Source organism: Apaloderma vittatum, unplaced genomic scaffold (assembly GCF_000703405.1).
Source record: "Apaloderma vittatum isolate BGI_N311 unplaced genomic scaffold, ASM70340v1 scaffold13304, whole genome shotgun sequence".
Lineage (NCBI taxonomy): Eukaryota > Metazoa > Chordata > Aves > Trogoniformes > Trogonidae > Apaloderma > Apaloderma vittatum.
In genome coordinates, this window is record NW_009714422.1 from 162 (window position 1) to 19,779 (window position 19,618).

Consider the following 19,618-nt stretch of genomic DNA (forward strand, 5'->3'; position numbering starts at 1 on the left):
CATCATTTCCACCTTGCATTTGCAATGTAAAGGAGTCCCCCGATTTCTGGAACAGTAGAATCTCTCATGTGGAATCTCGGCACAGACTCTGCAGCGCTGCTTATTTACAACCCTTTGTGTAAGGCAGCCTGACCCGCAGCAAGCAGAGGAAACAGCAGAAACTGGGTCTCGGGGCTGCCTGTATGTGTATCAGCACTAACTCTGCTTCCGCCCTTTGTTCTGGAGATGCAAGAACAAAGCAATGATCCCACAGCAGCCTCAGAGAAAGGGGGTGAAAAGCCCTGTGGTGCAAGCCTTGAGCTCGGACCCCCCATCAGCCTCAAAGGGCCAGGCCCTGCCTGCTGAAGGTGAATGTGGCTGGTGCTGGGCAGGAAGGAGGGGTACATACCAGAATCAGCAGAGCTGCTCTTGCCTTGGCACTCATTAGGGCTCTGGACAAGTCAAATACCACTCCTGACCAAGCAGAGCCATTCAGGGGACCTGGGAGTCAGACCTGCTGCAGCAGTCTGACAGCCTCAGGCTGACCTACACGAGGGCTGTCGTTCCGCAAACCTTCCTCAGAAAAACAACTCCCAGAGATTCAGTCTCGAACCCACATTCAGGGCCTTGATAGCCTCATGACACCAAGCTGCGGGAAGCTCCAGAAAACAGATATGAGCTTTCAAGGATCCGCAATTATCTCCACAAGTCACGAGTGGTTGCACAAAACCCACAGACCACCCAGCACTCTCTGCTTGTGTGGTCTCTTCTCGGGCAGCTGCAGAGCTGCACCCCATGTGGTAGAGAACCAGAGAGAGAAAGAGACTCTCCAGTCACTGCTTTCCTATCTGCCTTCCAAAGATCTCGCTTTGCCCTGGATCGGCCAGCACTCCTGGGACACCCCCATCCACTGCTCTGGAGGGAGTTCTCCAGGGCAACCTGCCAGGCCCCCGAGGGCATTAATGACACATGCTTTAATGACCCTGGCCAGCCTAAACTGGGGCCTCCACCAACATGCCCTGTCCAAGGGCCCCAGCACTCCATTTAAGCTGGAGCCTGGGCCTTTGGTCTCTGCTCCAGCTCAGCCGCAGGTGTGCTTGTCCCCGGGACCCTTGCAGCCCTGCCTGGCCTGCTGCAGAACCTGCCCACCCAGAGCTGGACCCACCAACCAACACCCCCTCTGACCACCCCTCAGCACGCTGTGCCTGACGCCAGCTACCACCACCAGACTCGATCCTGACCTGGACACCTGTGCACTCGTCTTAACCTCAGATCTGCCTCTGCACCGGGCACCTGCCTGGTGATCTGGACTCTTGGCTGACTCTGGGTGCAGCATCCTTCCATGCCTGTCTCTCCTCCAAAGTCCACTTCTTCTCCAAAGTTCCTTAAGTAAACCGCCAAAACTCCACGTTTTTGCTATTCTGAGCAGAACTGCCAAAAAATCATACTGTTGCCTCCTGAAAAAAACAGATTATCTGATGACAGCAGCCTGAAGGCACCTATCCCAAATCAAGGGCTTTCCTTCAGTCACCTCTTGTTGCTAGACATGGAGAACGGATGGCTCCAAACAGTCCCAGCATCTCCAGGGCCTCAGTCCTAACATGGGACCTTAACAGAACGTGGTGCAATTCCACTGCGTGCAGGAGCTCGCACTGGCCCCGAGCCACGCAACCTCCCTTGAGGATCTCCAGCGTTCAAGCACAAGATGTGGATTACGCAGTGAGGCCCCACATGAGGAATGCAGGGCCTGCCTTGGCAGTAGGGAAGACAAGCTCTAGCTCCCAGCTCCAAGCAGGCCCCACTTCTCTTTGTCCCTTGCAGTGCAGAACCCAAAGCAAACAGATGCCACACCTCCAGTCCCTGCTTGTGAGCCACAATTCCACCATCCTCTGAAGCACCACAGCAACAATCCACCCAGTACTGACCTACAGCTACCTGAACTCACTCCAGCAGTAGCTGGCAGAAAAGCTGTTGCACAGAGGTGAACCCAGAAACACGATGAAGATGCCACCCCCTACATCTCCCAAACCAAGCTACTGAATTCTTCAGTGAAATACACAGCCCTGTCTGGGTCTCTGCCTGTGCCGGGAGCCCTCCCTCCCACATGAGGCACAATGATGCTTTCAGTCCCTGTCCTGCCTCCTTCATACTAAAAATTTCTATTCCTAAAGGAATCGAATAGAATAGGACCTGGCAGAGCTTCTTGGTCTCTCACAACCAGCACTTGAACCTGTCGAACCAGCCCCCAAGAGGCCATGCATCTGTGGAAGGCTACCGGGCACCCGAAGCTCCCAAGCTAGATGCACACGCAGCACACCAGGCAGTAATGGATTCCCAATCCCATGAGGAGCAAGATGCAGAGCTCTCCTGGCAGACAGAGAAATTCTCACTGAACCACATGAAGAAACAAACAGAAGGGAAATGCCTACAAGCCCCTCTGCTCAGAAGCAGAGAGCTGCACAGTGCTAACACATGGACCTTACTCCTAAGAGAGCTGCTTAAGGTTCCCCAAATACCCATGCCATGAAGAACGGATGGTTACTGCAACCACAAAGGACAGTATCAGTTTGCTGCTCTGTGCCCCTACAACTTGGGGCAACAGGGAGACCCACAACAATGGCATCAGCTGCAACCTAAGTTTGCAATTTAGAGAGAAGCCTGTCACCAAGATGCCTTGTTCTGGTTGCTGATCCCCCAGCGCAGCGCTGTATTCTCACCTGTTCAAGAGGTTGTTCCTGCTGCCCATCCTCAGGAAGCCGGTTGGATCAGTCATTGAGTTCAGCTTGTTATTCATCTCCTCAAACTGCTGGTCCATGATATCCCCAGCTTCACTCTCAGTCTCACTACTGGCACATGCTCTGCAGGGGGAACAGCAGGGTCAGAGTCGCTGATGCAAGACAGAGAACAGCTTTTTGACAAGTGCTCACTCAGCCAGTTTGAGAGAAAATGTTTTTCAGACACAACCTCAAGCAAATGATAAGGTAAATTTTTCCTTTATTTACTTTACTCTGAAATCAGTGAAAATGACAGAAGTAGTCTATCAGGCCTGAGTCCAGAGCGTCTCATGGCAGCTCCCTTCCAGCACCCGAGGCTCCCATGAAGGAAAAAGCTCCCATGAAGGAAAACGAGGGCAGGGTGCTGCCCTCTGACACGCGCTGCGGGGCTGGGACGGCACCATTAGTGCCGCCACCACCAAAACTGGGCCAGGAGAAGGACGTTTGCCCACAGCCTCAGGGACTCAAGAGCGTTTCACTCATGAACCTAGGTGCTGCAGAAGAACGCAAAATGGTTTAAAGAAAGACTAAAACATGCCACATCCTTTACCTTGTATGCTTCATTCACAAAGAACATATGAAGACAGGGACATTCCCAACCCTTCTTTTCAGATGGAAGCATTCAGAGAAAAACTGCTTGTAAATATCAGCACAGAAATTGTATTTGTACTCGTCCAATCAATAAATCACATCAAATACCTCAAGATCATGAAACAGTAAAAATAAGCAAAAAAACCCCTGACTTGTAATAAAACCACAGGATAAAAGCATGAGGAAACAGAGTTGTGGGACCTATCCAAGTAATGGATTGGAGCAAGGTTCCTCCCTCTTTGCTGAAATTCATCAGAAGGATTAATTCACTGTAAATTATTTACCCAGCTATAGCCACAGGGGAATGTATTTGGAGGGGGGATGGAATTCCTATGGTATTTGCAGCTTTTCTAAGTAAACCTTTGAAAGGGAATTAATTACACTGGAAACTGTAAATAGTACAGAATGTGCCCACATACAGTCAGACAGGGCACTGCTTCCTCATTCAAGCTATACATTCACTGTGCAGCCTATGGGTTCAAATCTTATTTGCATGTGCATACAGAGTTACTTGGCAGAAAAATAGCCATGGATACAAAAATTAACCAATATTTTGTTATTGCAATGAAGATTTGCCCTTACTCTGACTCTCAGTTCTCAGACTTCTCAGCCAAGGAGCTCATCCTGGAGCGCTACCAATTGTTTTCAGGTGGGAGAGCAAGGACCAGGATGTCACACCCCTGCTCCCCAACTCACCGGGTGTAGTAGGAATCCACTCCCAGAGCCTCCCGCACGCTGGAGATGTACTGTTCCAGCGCGGAGTTTGTTATTGTTTGCAGGGTCACGCTGTTGGCTTCATGGAAGTCCCCAGCGTTTTCTGTGAGGCCATCACCCAGATAACACTCATGAAATTTCAGAATTCCTGCAAAGCACCAGAATCACGGGGTTATTTCTGCAGGGCAGGACTAGTGCTGCCAGCAACTGCCTAGGAAGGTGGCACAGCCCCCAGCATTTGGCATTTCGAGGACAAAACAGTCTGTGGCATGTCTCCACAGGGCTTTTACAGCGTTCTGTATTACTGCCTTGCTTTTAAGATCTGGTTTTATACTTTGCAGATCATGCCTCAAAGGCACAAAAGCAAAGCAGGGTTTTTATGAGATGCTCAGAATGTATTTGCTATTGCAGCACTCATATAAATTATGAAACAGATCTTCCACACAAGCACCTACTAAAGTAATTCGCATTTCGATAGATGCACATGAAAAATACCTGCTAATAACCTCTGATCATATAAAGTGAACATAGAAGGCTCAAATGCTGAACATCACACAAAGATTTTTCATTTCACTCATATGCATGAAAATACATGATACACAAAGAAAGAAAAAGATGGACTAACGCACAGTAAAATATTAAAAAATAGCATTTCACAACGGGTAAACCAGATACAGGACACCCCATGTTTTGTTAAGAATTCAACTATTATTGCATGATATAAACCCTTCCTCTACTCAAACTGGCACATCCTTCCTGACAGAATTACTTCTACAGCCTGTGATCAACAGGAAAAGGCTGCTCTGGCTACACTGTTTGCCTTGACAGTGTAAATTATTAAACCACTGAACAATTGTGGAGGAATGAAGAATAAAGTAACTCTTTCTGCAGCGACAGCAGCAAATATAGAGTTCCTGAAGAGGCTCTTAGGGTACCAGCTCAGCAGGGTAATGAGGATCCTGGGCTGCCACTGAAGCTACTCTCTCTGTCAGCACTAACAAAACAAGAAGGGGTCCCCGTGGCTGGCTGGAGTCACTACTGAAGTGCTCCTGAAGAGCTCCTCAGCAAAGCTGCTCAAGTGGAACTGTTGAAGCACCACAGTCCCTCTCCTTCCCAAAGTGCCTTCACGGAGGCAGTCACAAAGCCGTGTCCTTGAAGAGGGCAACTGTTTTCTACATGATTCAGCTTGGGCAAGGAGGAGGCTGGTCATGAAGCCTAGTGGCATGAAGCCACGTGGCAAACCCTATGCTTCTGATCCGTGTAATTTTTGTAAGCTGAGCTTGATATTAATACTATAGAATTACTACAATTTAACTGGGCAAACTACAGGCCTGAAGAGCCAATTAATGATGGGATGTGTAGCAGGACACCATCTTACGCTTAGACATGCAACAGTGCAAACCATCCCCAGAAGCATTATCTTCCAACCACCGTCCTCCCATCTGAAGTCCAGCATGTGTGAACATTTGCTTCCCTTCCCAAAGCGTTTTTGGTGCCATCTAAATAGTGCTTTTTATCTCTTTAGCTTTGTCATGGCGAAGGGCTGCAATTATTAAATTATATCCAGAAAGAACTCATGAAAATCTACAGTCATTGCTTTATTAGATAATGAACAACAGCTGTCTGCAAGAAGCAATCCTCTTCAAATTAATCCTCCTTGCTCCTCTGTGATAAGTGTTTCCACATTCATATGAGGAGAATTCAGAGGATCAGGCAGTTCAATGGCGTATCAGGAAGCGGGGACGCCCTTCTGTTCTATGCAATCCACTTCAGTGAATAAATGTCAAAAGCTTTTGGAAGGATAAAGCACAGAAATGTAATTAAAGTAAGGATTCTTATGCATAGAAGATTCTCACAGAGCCAACATCCTTGGAATCTCATTACTGCTCTGCTCTGCCCTGTGGGAAATACATACAGATTGGAGGCTGAAAAATGGAAATATTAAAAACGTGAAACATTTCCATTTCAAGGTGAACATCAAAGCCCTGAATAAGCATTTTGACGTCATTATTGCAGTGGCTGTGCCATAGTTCCAATTCATCTTTACGGTACTAAATGGAAAGGATTCCCTCGTACGTTCACTGTGGTCCCAGATTCGTTCCTATCTACAACTGGTACTATTCTCCCTTTGCAAGGCTTGCTCACAGGCTCTCACCTCCAAAAAGTACCTCACCTGCCCCAGGAGCCAGCAGCCAGCTATACAGATAACCTGCAGCCAGTGAGTAGTAGAGAACAAGCCCCTTCTGGCCATTCACTGTCTCCAGGACTTGGTCAATGGTCACTGGAGAATAGGGATCAGAGTCCTGCTGCCCAGTCTGACGTTCCACGAGCAGGTCCGCAAATGCCCTCGTTCGTCCTCTCTCTGCTACTGCCAGCGCTTCATCATGGTGACCTGCAAAGACAAAGCCATCCCTCAGACCTAACGCTGATGTGATCCGCAGCACAGCGTGCAGGAACAGGGACAGATGTTATCCCAGCCCAAAGTAAAAGCTGGGGAAACTGGGTCACAGCACTTATTTCTGGGAAGAGTAGTCTCTGCACTGAAATACCATCCCGCAGATCACCTTGACTGCAGGCAACAACATGATGTTGTTGATGTATGGTAAAACGAGCCACAGAAAGGCTCATGAATGGAGGAAGAAAGAAGGAAGAGACAAAGGTGCCTGAAACCCAAGGCAGGACACCCTTATTTCTACCCCAGCAAAGAAATGATGTGCTGTGTTGGGAAGATGAGGAGTGAACTGCCTCCCCGCAACTTCAGCTGAACTCTCGGCATGAGTTTGGAGTTCGGACCCAGCATACGACGGCATCTCTTACCGAGACCGACAAGTACTCGCTGCAGGGCCTGATAGGAGGATGTCTGCAGGTCGAAGAGCGACAGCTTGTAATCCGTGCTCAGCTGCACCTCATGTCGGATGGTTTCAAATAGTGCAGAGGCCCGGTACAGCTGGGAGGGAAAACAGCCACGGTGACTTCCTTACAGACACAGCACAAAGCACTGGCTAGGAGAGCAGCAGCATCCATGGCCAGCGAGCCCTCAGGCAGGGGAGGTCTGTCTCAGACAGGCCCTCACGACGTGTCCTCGCAGAGGGGAGGTGACTCTGGACAGGGCAGGAGGGCGCATGGCCTGAGCTGGCTCAGTGCAACACACGCCCTCCCTAGGATGCACCAGGCATTTCCTCCCCAGAGGAAAGGGGCGACCCAAAGGCTCAGACGACACAAACCCAAGCACGGAGCAGACCACCGTACCTGGTGCTGAGACTCCTCCAGGTTCCCACTTGCCCAGAGGGAGAGGCCGAGGCCGTGGCGGATTTTGGCTTCATCTTCTCTGCGTCCCAGCTGCTCTGCCAGCCTGAGTCCTGAAAAGGAGTGAGAGTGAGAGAGGGCTGAAGGGGGAAGAAGGGGCTTCAGCAGCCCAGCAAAACACTTGTGCCTCTGGAGCCCGGGGCTGCTGGCTCTGGTGGCAGGCAGGCAGAACTGGGCAGCCGGACACCGAGCGGGGCAGCGTCAGCACCGGGCAGCTGCTGCAGACACTCAAAGCGGCACCAGCACAAGAGGTGCCTCAGCCATACAGACATTTCCACGGATCTAGACTTCCCCAAGTGAGCCCCTTTTAAACCTTAAAAGCCACACAAACAAAATCATCCTGACCTGCCAAAACACTGCCAGAAAAGACACCTCACGCCACATTACTGGCTCATTTCCCACTAGCTCTGCCCAGCCTTCTGGCAGGCTCCACATGGCTTATGTACCGAGCCAGAGCAGAGGGCAGGGTCCTGGCATGAATGACCTGGAGCTGGTTTCACTTCCAACAGCATCTTCTGTGTCATTCCCCTTTCCACCACACTCCCAACTCCTCGCCTCTGTTGCCTTTGCTGACGACAGGGACGCTCCCTCTGGGGCACCTCACGTTTCCCATGAACCAGGGCACAGGGACTCGCCACAACCAAGCAGCAGCAGCTAGCATTTGTAGGCTTTCCAGGAATTCTGCGTCACACCACGAGAAGAAGCTGTATTTAATTTCTCCCTTTCCAACTTAACTGAATTCCCTCAGCACACTGGAATCCTGCAAAGGTCAGTTTCAGGAAAATCAGACTAACTGACGTAATTAATCCTCTGCCTTACAGCTTCATACACTCCAGCTCTGCTGCTCATCTCCCTCATCAGAAAGCCGCTACCTTGAGCAGATGCTGCTTGCATGCTGGAACCCCTTGCAGCAGCACAACGCACAAACTCAACACCAGTCCCAGCACGCAGCCACAACAGATGGTTTCTGGACACTGAAGGCTGAACCTCCCTCACCTCCCTATCAAACACACCTTATTTTCACTCACAGCTTTGAGGACACTCACCCACCTGGTCTCATTCCCACTTGAACACAGAAGGAAAAGCCAGGTGGCTATCACCAAGACACAAACCAGTTTGAGACCTGCTCTCAGGATCAGAGAGATCCACCACAACCTGATGTGGTTTTCCCAGAGTCAGTTCTTGGTATGCAATGCTATTTTTAGAGAAGGTTTACATCTTCTAGGCTCAGGTACAAACAAGCTCCATAAACAGACTCTGTCAGGTGCAGTCTGGATTCAAGCTCAGAGCTAAGTGAGACAGCCTCAACGAGGCACAGATCACGCTCTGCGATGCTTTGTCTACAGGACGCCAGGAAGGCTCCAAGTGACGCGGGGTGCTGGCCAGAACTGCCCACCTGGACAGCTGCTCACATGGGTGCTCAACAGTAGCTATGGATGTCTGCAAGAGCTTTTGCATCAAAGGCCACTGTCAAACACATGCTCTCAGTGCCTCTTTTCTCTTCATGTCTTCAGACCTCCCTCCTAACCTCCCCCATGCTGTGTTGAATAACTGAGCCTCTTACCTTCCTGTAGGTACATCACAGCCTGAGAGTAGTTCTGCAAGGCGTGGTGAGTCCTCCCTAGACTGCTGTAAGACACAGTTTTGGCCACGAGGTCGTTCATTTGTGCTGCAATGCTGAGGTGCTGCTCCTGATAGACTACGGCCCTCTCATAGGTGCCCAGGGACTCGTAGGTCAGGCCCAGGTTCCCATAGGCCCGGCCTTGGCAAGTGGGGTTGTTGGTCTCCTCTGCGATCTGCAGGTCCAGCTGGTGGTACTGCAGGGCTGTGTCGTACTCTCCCATCTGCTGGTAGACCCCACCGAGGCCGCAGGCGGCATCGCTCTCCAGAGCTCGGTCCTTCATCTCGCGAGCAATGTTCAGCTGGCGCTCCAAGCAAGAAATGGCTTGTTCGTAGTTCCCCAGCTGGCTGTGCAGGCTCCCCAGTTCCCCATATGCCTGGGCTTTGTTAAACGCCTCCCCCAGCTCATGTGCCACCACAAGCCTCTTCTCAAAGCATACCAGAGCCTGCTGCAAGCTTCCCATAGCCCTAAAAGGGAATAACACAGCATTTATTTTGCCAGTATTTTCATGAAAGAACATGTTTTGCCACTTCCTCTAGAGGCCTGCGCACATGTACAATGGCCACGCGAACACAGCCCACCAGTAACACAGCAACATCTCTACTTGTACTTCACTGTCCGTCATTGCAACACACGTGCAGTGCTCCTTACCTGTGCCCATTGCCCAAGCCCCGGTAGGCCTTCGCCTGGTCTTGCATGCGGTTTAAGCTTTGAGCCACAGACAGGTACTGCTCGTAATACTTTATAGCTTCCTCAAAATCTCCCAGAGCCTCGTAACAATCTCCCAGGTTCCCGTACGCTCGGCCCCGATCTAACACAGATTCATTTCCACTGAGCTGCTGCAGCATGGCCAGTTGCTGTTCAAAGTAGCCAATAGCTTCCTCCATGACATTCATGTTCATCTTGGTAATGCCCATGTTACCATAGACCTGGGCTTCTATGCTGGGGTCCTTCAACTTCTGCCCAAGCTCCAGTTGTTCTTCGTAACACTTGAAGGCCATGGTGTACTTCCCAAGCGACATATACACTGCAGCAAGGTGACCGTGTGCTCTGCATTCCCCCGGCATATCTCCCAGCTCCTGGTACACCTCCAGCTCCTGCGTGTGGTAACCTAGAGCCTTGTCACACTTTTGTATCATTCTGTACGCAGAGCCCAAGGCTGCATAGGCACTGGCTTCCAGTCTCCTGTCTTTAACATGATGGGCTAAGCTCAATTGCTGCTCATAAAATTTTATTGCACCATTTACGTCCTTCTTACAGACGAAAATATCCCCCAAGTTTCCCAGGGCTCGGAATTTGGCCTGGGAATTGTTCAGAGACTGGGCCAGAGACAACAGGTACTTTTGACACTCCTCTGCTTTGCCAAAGTCCATCAAGGCTTTGAAGGCGAGGCCCAGGTTACAATACGCTTTGGCTTGGCTCAGCTTGTCATGAAGATCCTTTGCTAAGGCAAGATCCTGCTCGTAGTACTTGACAGCTTCCTCGTAATTCCCGAGGCAGTAGTGGGCATAGCCAAGGTTATGGCAAACCTTCCCCTCCCCTTCCATGTCCTGCAGCTCTGGCGACAAGCGCAGGTACTGCTCATAGTAAGGGGCTGCCTGCACGTACTCTCCTCGTGAGCAGTGGAAGTTGCCCAGATTGCTGAGGGCCCGCGCCTCACTCTGGATGTCTCGCAGCTCCCGGGCAATGTTGAGATGGTTTTGGTAGTGCTGCAGAGCACGGTCATGGGCACCCAGTGCTTGATAGGCAACCGCCAAGTTCCCGTGCGTGGATGCCTGGGAGGCACGGTCATTCACCTCCATAGAGATCTGCAGCTCCTGCCGATGGTACTTGACAGCCTGGTCGTACATGCCGAGAGCATTGTAAGCGTTGCCCATGTTGCCGTAGGCCCGGCCCTGGGCCGCATAGTCGCTCAGCTCCTGAGCTATGGACAGATGTGCCTTGTGCAGCCGCAGCGCAGTGTCATAGTCGCCCTTCATCTGGTGAATGATTCCTGAAAAATAACGAGAACAGGCTCAACAAAAACATTCCTCTGCGCTAACCCTGCTGCAACACCTGCCCTGCCAGGACTGGCCCGCAGCCCAGCCCTCAGCCCCTCTCAGCCTGGATCCTTCCCCTGGATCCTTCTTCCCCAGGCTCTCGGCCCGAGGCAGCCCCGTCCCTTCCGCCCAGCACCTGACCTGTCCCGGCACAGCTCTTCTCAAAGGAACTGCTCCTTGCTCGTAACAGGCAAAGCCCAGAGAAGGGTTTACATCACACGAAGCACACATTCACCATGACATCAGGACAGGTTGGCCTTATAAAATGCCTATTCTCTCTCTGAATTACGCTAAAATCTTCTGCTTTCCCAGCGATACCGGGTGACTCCAGAGCTCACTCACTCTCAACAGAAAGCATTTGCTTCTTGATTTCAGCAGAAACATCTTGCACTTGTTTGGAGACATGGCAACAGGAGCTCTGAATCTGCTAATGTTACACCCCGAGCGGGAAGCAGCAGAACCAGCGCTGCCCCACGGAGCCAGCACTCCCAGCCCTGCCTGCCCAACGCTGCGTCCCTCCCCGCCAGTTCCTCAGCTTCAGCATGGCCAGGCTACACAGCAGACCCCACCTGTGAGAAATCTGAACACGTGGCTCATCGAAAAACACCCTGGAAAAACCAGGGTTTCCAGAATAAGGGGCAGGCAAGCTTTTCCTCATCTCTTACTGCTAAAGGGACAGGCTCTTCAAGGAGACAAGACCAGCACCACTCTTCACCTCCTCTGAGGAAAGCACTCAGCTGAAAGGACATGTTAAAAGCAAATCTGAGCTCAGCTGACTGCTTAGATAACTCGTTCTTTGATGAGGTTCCTCCTAATTAAGAGTCAGAAAGCAGAAAAGAGGACAAACCTTATTAAAAATTTTTAGTGGTGACTTCACACAAAGGAAGCGAGTGCTACTCAGGATGTACTGATGAAATCCAGTGAAGAAGCAGTGCTGACAGAGGGAAGGACGAGACTGTTATGGAGGAAGGACTGGACAACCTTATGGACCAGAGCAACAAAAACAGGGTGATGAAAATCAGCAGTAAACCTCACAGAGACATGTACGAGACGAGAAGGGCCGGGAGTCATCATCCGAAAGTGAGAAGAGAAGGAGCTATCCAGTGAACTGACGTATTCCCAGCAAAGACAGACAAAGGTGACGATGGATGCAGAAGAGTTAATTGATTTACAGACCAACACTGATGCAACCATGAATGGGCACCAACCCTAGAAATTACTTTCACCATCAGAGTAAAAAGGCTCCAGAGCAGCTCTACAGAGGACAGTGAAGCGAACAAAATGTTACTCTTAAAAGGGCGCGTAGTTAGTTTCTCAATCATGGTATTTGTGCTACGTGGCATGTGCAGTATCCGGAGACTGGATTCAATGCCACAGGAGGCATCTTCCACTTCTCCCAGTTTAATCATTGATTCTTTTGGTAACTCTGAGCTTCTACAGAACAGAAGAGTACCTGAGGCCACCAACAATCACTCATGGGCCACCCCTTATTGTTGGAGTACATGCTGCCTCAAAAACACACTGTTTGCCTCCGTGAGCTGCAGCTTGCCCTGCCACGATGCTGCACGGCACACAGACCATCTGCTCTTAGGGCACCCTCCCAAAAATGCTTACACCACCAAGTCATGACATCACCAATAATATCCCAGGCAGAGGTGCCTGCTGCAGCACACGAATGAACTCATCAGCAAGCCTCTTTATACAGGCACATTCACAGATCATTTCCTTATGTTTCATTAATCCCAAGTGTGTCATGCTGAGGAAAGAAACCACAGCCTTACTTCTCAAGGAAAGGCGTAGGAAAAATGTTACCAGGACTCTGCCAGGAGCTATCAGCCACAACTTGCTGAGGTTTGCAGATGCCAAAAGGCTGAAATAGAGTAACGGGACAGGCAGGAGGACTGGCTGGAAGGTCAGAACTGGCTGAAGGAACTCAGAACAGCAGGCAGACCTCTACTCCACAGGGCTGGAAACATCCACCCAGGTCTTAAAGAGAGGGTAGAGGCAGGCAATCTGCCAGAGGTGCTCGGGCTCTACAGCCTGGCCACCACCACCCACCCCACCGTGCTGTCCTGGTCCCTGGGAACAAGAGCAACCCCGCAGCTCCCTCCCCTGCTGCGCTGCCACTGTCCAGAGGGTTCCCATTGCCCCTTCTGCACAAGCTGCCACCTCCGCCCCAAATTCCAAGCTCTCTATCCCTCCCATCAAATGGCAATTACGTCTTCAAATCCTGAGCTGATTCTCAGCTACACATTTAAAGAAAAATTCTTGTCAAAGCCAGACAACCTTGGCTCTGGACTGCAGACACCGGGCTTGCTCTGAGCTGCTGACTCCACACCTTGCTACTAGTTTCATGTATGTTTTATCTGCAAGCCATGTCAAGCGTGAACTGTTTCACATTCTTCCCCATGTCCTGCAAGCTCCTCTAGCTGCAATCTCTGGCAACAAGACAACTGCAAGAAACAGACCAGATGCCTCCTCGGAAAGAGAGAGGCTCATTCCAGGCTGCAAGGGATTCTGCTCATCTGGAACATGCAACAATTACTTTATCTAATATCCATCTCCCCGATTCTAAACCGCGTTTCCAAGCTGATACCTTAGAAATCAAGATGACATCTACTTCACTGTGAGGAGCAAGAAAAGTAAGCGCGTGGTGGAGGAAAGATGAGGATGCCAGTGAGAAGTTCTCAGTGGAGGAGTGTGGAGGGTGCTGATGCAACCCAGACTCTCTCCCGCTGCCACTCTATACTAATACTTGAGGACAGGTAAGAAAAGGCATATCTGGGGCTGCAGATAAAAGGAATTTCTGCCCCAGGAAGATGGCAAGTCCGATACAGAGCATGGCTTTGAAAAGCAAATGACAGCCAGAGAAGTAAAATTCATACTAGAGGTCAGGGCCGACTGCTGAAACAGCCAGTGGTGCCCCTCAGTGCAGAGGCTCTGGATGGAGCTTCACCCTGGATACTATGTCCACCAAAAAGGCTTCTCTCTGTCACAAGCCCAGAATTTAATCTAAAAAATTAAGGTTGCGCTTGGGAAAAAGGGAATCTGCTAAGTGACCCACACAGCACCTCCTGGTACGCTTCCATCATTTGCTAGGGATAATTACATCAGATGGCCCAGGAAGGAGCGGTTCTGACTCAGACTCCAAAATCATCACCTACCAAATATATTCTCTCTTTGTGCATTCCCCAACAGACAAAAATGAGGTTTGTCGATGGATGGGAGATGACGCCTTCACAGTCCTAAATGTTTTAGTCAGCCTCTTTACTGCCAAGAAAGGAGAAAAACAGTGAGCAAATGTTTACCAGGAGATACCCAGGACAAAACCAAGTAGCATAACAGATGACAAAGCTGTGCTCTGCTCACCCACGGAGCCTGCTATCACATTAGTTCGCTCGAGCTGTCACCCATCTGTTGTGGCACTTAAGGAAGATGCATCCAGAAACACACTGTCACTTCAAAACATCGGCATTCTGACTCATTCTTACAGCTATAATTATTGACTTCAAAGTAAAATCTTCTGGTCAGGCAGCTAGACTACATTCTGGAATAGCACACGAAGGATGCAGCAGAACAGACTCAAGACAAGAACGCAGCAGACAGGAGGGGAAATGGCCAGAGACAGCCTTTGCTGCATTATATAGTGTAAAGCACCAAAAATGGCACAAAGTACACCATTTCACAAGCCTTCTTCCCCTAACAATGAATACAGTTAGAACTGGATAGAAACCTGTATAAGACATCAGCAAAATAATCCTAAGTTATGTTCTGCCTACGCAAATCACTAACTTTCCAACTCAGGCAACAAACTGGTAAGAGAAAAAGTGTCAGGCTAACATTGGGACAGTCTTTGCAGCTTCTGAGCTGGAGCCCGGCAGATGGCTACAGCAGAAGTCAAAGGGCCCCAGTGTCCCACCAGCACCAGCCAGGGCAGAACGAACCCCTGAGTCGTGCTGGGGTCACAGCCACACCGCGGCCTCCAGCTCAGAGCGAGGTGACACCGCTCTCGACTGAAGCTGCTCTTCTGGAATGAAACGTAAGCCGAACGGCACCCACCACCTGGGGTGCGCTCTGCTGCAAAGCCACTCGCTGGCTGAGGCAGCATGCCGGTGAGCGGTGAGAGAGGAGGGAAAGGGGTCTCGGATGAGTCTGCCAGTCCTTCAAAAAAAACTAAACGTAACCATCATTTTCTGACCGTGATTGCAAAAAAAAGCTTCAAGACAAAATATCTGGCACTTCTGGACAATGTGCCAAGTGCATGAAGATAGGCACAGAAGTTCTCTGGCAACTGCGGAGAGATGCTAAGGGAGAGACTTTAAACTGTGTTTCCTTAACAACCTGGAGTGTGTTCTCTCTGTCGCAATGGGAGCCCTCGAGAGCGGCAGAGGCTGAAGAGGCAGCTCTCTGCACAGAGTCTGGGCATTTGGAGACGCCATCTGCTTTGCCACGGCTGACATCTGAGACTTCTGGTTAAGCTCCACATCTCCTTGTTGTGAGGGCCTGAAAACTTGTGACTCGCCCTCAGCCCATTACCTCCTGCTCACTGCGTCACGGAGCACGTAACATCTCCCTGCAGAGCACTGCAGCAGCTGGGCTATGTTACATTCTGTGTCTCTCCTGCTCAGCATTAGACAGGACACTTAGGAGAGCTTTCCATCTAAACCAGTGAAATGCAAACACAAAATTTCTGTTGCTTCAGCAAAGAGGCCAACTCTAACATTCTGGTCTGGAAACACACACTTAGATACATTTTTTTGCCTGTCAGCACAGTTATTTTGATGAGGTTTTGTTTTGCATGTGAGTTAGATGAAAGAGACAATTAAGACTTGACTTCTTAATGGGTACTGGATGCATTTTAAACAATAGTAATAGACTTTCTCAACAAGAACTGCATGTTCTCTTTCTGCAGTGTAAGTTAACTCTGACAGAGAAGACATACAAATATAGCCAAATAATAGCTGAAACGTGAGATCTTGCACTCAGAAGCTAGGAAAAGTATTCTAATACAAAGTGTAGGGTGGCTGAGTCAGCATACCAACTGGAAGTTCTATTTAGGCTCAAATCCAACACAAGAAAAACATTCTCCACTGCACCAAAACTCTCTTTTTGTTTGGTTTTTTTTATCTTTTTCCTTAACAAAAATTTCTGGAATAACATGCTGAAAGCATCATTAAATCTGGATTTGCTGTAAGATTAATAATGATACTAAGATGAGTTTTTTAGTTCCAACTTGACTGATTTTGAGCCAGCAAAATGATGTGAGACTCTGAAACACCAACGAGTACCGTGAAGGTTAAGGAACAACAGCAAGTCACTTTCTTTTGCAACAGCACTTGCTTCATTCTGGGATGAGGCAAAGCAACTACAGTGAGTATCAGCACTTGCCGCAAATTGCTAAGCCCATCTCATCTCAAAATTTCTGTACCAGTTTGTTGGTTGGTTTGGGTGGGTTTGTTTTTTTTATGATGCTGAGTAGCACAGAGCCAGACTACACTGAACATAATGGCAATTAGGAGAAATACTACACAATTTGAATTAAGCTTCTTCTTCTAGCAAAAGAGCTCTGGTCTGCCCAGTGCCACAGAACTTGTAAAAACTGGAGGAGACAATACGGAAAACCCAAGATGGCTCATCACCACACCCACGGAGGGAAGAAAAACAAAAGCAAACGACAGCTTCCATTTCCCCAGGCTGCATTTCCTCGGTTTCTGGATCTCCTCAGAAAGAATTGAGGTAATTCTCCAAAAAGCAGCAAGTGCTTTGGAGGGGAGGCAAACGGAAGTGGTTCTGATCTCTGGAGATTTTCCAGTGCTGCTCAGAGCACATTCCCCCCGTTCTGTAGGTGCTCACGACTGAACAGAGCCGTGCCGTCTCCCAGTAACAGCACACCTCTGGTCGGCCTCCACTGGAAACAAAGCCTTTTAGCCAAGCTTCATAGCACAAGGAGCTTTCCCTTAGTTCTGACCACGAGCTGGGAAGCCAGTGAGATCCCCAGGCACAGCCAAGGGTGATGTCCCCATTTTCCCCACCAAGGACCCAGGGTTTACTCCTTGCCCCGCTCCCTGCCTGGACAACCCAAGGTCCCGCTCCTCCACACGGGCCCCTGTGTCCCTGTCACACACCTGCAGATCCCTCACACCTCTGCATCTCCCCAAGACCACCCTCATGCTGGCAGCAGAGATGGAGCATGTAGTTTGTGCTCTGCTAGATGCGTCTGCTGTTGTTCTCTGCAAAAGCCCTTACAGGAATGTTAGAGGTGGCCAGATACAAAGCTTCATCTCCCTGCCCTCCTGCCTGTTGGGTGCTCTGTCACACCAAGAGAAATGCTACCCCTGCTCTCTAACGCTAAGTACACCACAAGTGCTTTTGCCTCACACATTTGCACTGATTTGTGTAAAGGAGTTTCATAAAACTAGTCAGAGAGCTAGGATTGTTTTGTTTTCTCTAGTTCACCTTATCTTCTTCATTCAGCTCCCAAAGACTCAGCTATTACGAGAAATTAAGTAATTCATCAAGCCCTTTTCAATTACCTGCTGTTGATAACATCAGAGTACAATTAGCATCTACAAATGAACCAAGTGCCAGCTGCCAAGCAGAAACAGAAGCTAATTTACAGCGTGGGGCAGCCTGCAAGAGCTGAGATTCAGGGGCTGCCAGCAAACACACATTTGGTTATACCTGCAGCAGCCCTGTTCTGCCACTCCCAGGCAGCTGAGAACACATCCTTAATGACAGCTGGAATATCAGCAGCACAAATGTCACAGAGAGGAAAATGCATCTTTGGTCGCTTTCGCATCTGGCGCTGTGACAAAGAAGCAGGAACGGACTTCCCTTTGATGAAACGCAGTCCTCGCCGGCCTGCCAGCAGGATGTCAGCGTCTCTCCTTAGAGGAAGAGACTCCTACACTCTATTACTGTAATGTGTACGTTCTGAAAACAAACTTAGTTAGGATTTGGCCCATAAGGCTCTCAACTTACAAGGCAGCAATATATTGATGTTTCCAGCTGACAACCTCCCAAAGAAATGGCCAGGCATAAACTACATCACCTCCTGACTTAGTGCAGGATTTAGGTTTATTCCTGACACCTGAATGGCTCTTTAAGTGCACTTTACCTTTTCATTTCCCCTCTGTCACGAACTTGTGCTTTCTGGTGCCTTTGTGAGCAGGTTAATAATTGAACACGGGATACGTTACATCAGCACTCTGCCAAGTGCCTGTTTAATTCATGAAGACAGTCTGGTGAAACTGGAGTAACTAAGACAATCGCCCACAGAAAGCCTCGTGCATCTCCGACAGCCACGGCATTCCCTGACAAATTCTGCTCCATGTCAGGGCCTTACCTAGGTTGGAAGAGGCTCGGCCTTCCGCAGCTCGGTCCTGGAGGCTCTCAGCGATGTGCAACTGTTCTTCATGGTACTGCTTAGCCCTCTCCAAGTCCTGCATACATCTAGCTGCATGGCCCAAGCCGGCATAAGCTCGCATCTCAATGGCCTTCTCGGCCAGCTCCTGGGCCAACTCCAGCACGTAGTTGTGGTAGGACATGGCTTTGTCAAAGTTCCTCCGGTAGTGGTAAGCACTGCCTAGGTTGCTGTAGGCTCGAGCTTCCTCCCGCTTGTTCCCCAGCTCCTTGGCGATCTTAAGATGTTGTTCATGGCACTGCACTGCATTTTCAAAATCCCCCATTGCAATGTACACTGCTCCCATGTTGCCCAGCTCCCGTGCCTCAGAGAGCTCATCTTTGGACTGCTTTGCAAGGAGGACACACTGCTTGTGGCTAGCCAGTGCGTTTGGGTAGTCACCAATGGCTGTGTACACGTGGCCCAGGCTGCTCAGTGCTGAGGACGCTGCCTGCAGGGATAAGAGAGAAAAAGTAAGCACAAGTATTCACGGAAACAAATTAGGTGGCCTCAGTACTAGAAATCAAAGCCACAACAGGCCGTTCTGGAAAAAAAAAGAGTGTGACCACCAGCTAGAAAACCTGCTCTCTGCAGTTCTTTTACACCCCTCGGGGCAGCTCAGGCAGAAGCAGCAGGAACGGGGTTGGCTCAGGAGAACAGGGCTAGGGATTACCTCTTTCTCTGCAGCGCACAGTGTATGCGCATGTGTACCTCAGAGAGGGGCAGGACTGCACTGCAACGGTGCAGAGACCACCGAGAAAACAGAGAAAGTGATGGCTGCACAAAACTGTGCTCCAGGATCAGCCTGAGCTGGTCTGACAGAGCAGTGCTCCCCTGCGGGCAGCCTCACCACAGGTCACCGCTCATGACAACTTGTAACAGCTACACCAGGTCCTGTTAACACACCCAACAACCCTGTGTATGGCAGCTCTTAAGAAAGAAGACAAAAAATTTTATTGCCCTGCAGAAAACACTGCAAACGAATGCTTGCCCTCTTCCACTCTACCCCCTGTAAGCTAGCATCAAAGCAAGACTCCCGAGACCCTGCAGGCTGATGCCAAAGCACCATCAGAGACCAGCAGCAGAACACTCAACGTAACCGTGCTGCGGGCTGAGCCACCACGAGAACTCTGCAGTCTCTTCTTTCCAGGCCAAGAAGCCGCTGAGTACCTGCTGCTGGGACACTGACACC

The 19,618-nt window shown here is 49.9% G+C and overlaps 1 protein-coding gene across 1 annotated transcript in view; it reads right to left on the reverse strand.

Annotated features, from left to right (window-relative positions):
* Positions 1-2,692: 2,692 nt before the first annotated feature.
* The window catches only part of LOC104273434 (tetratricopeptide repeat protein 28-like), a gene marked incomplete at its 5' end in the record, with an annotated part of 35,539 nt that continues 18,613 nt past the window's right edge, over positions 2,693-19,618 (reverse strand). Inside the window, 8 exon segments of the mRNA XM_009868773.1 lie at positions 2,693-2,837; positions 4,041-4,206; positions 6,232-6,450; positions 6,876-7,005; positions 7,308-7,417; positions 8,929-9,452; positions 9,637-10,978; positions 18,370-18,877. Coding sequence (XP_009867075.1) covers positions 2,693-2,837; positions 4,041-4,206; positions 6,232-6,450; positions 6,876-7,005; positions 7,308-7,417; positions 8,929-9,452; positions 9,637-10,978; positions 18,370-18,877 — 3,144 coding nt within the window.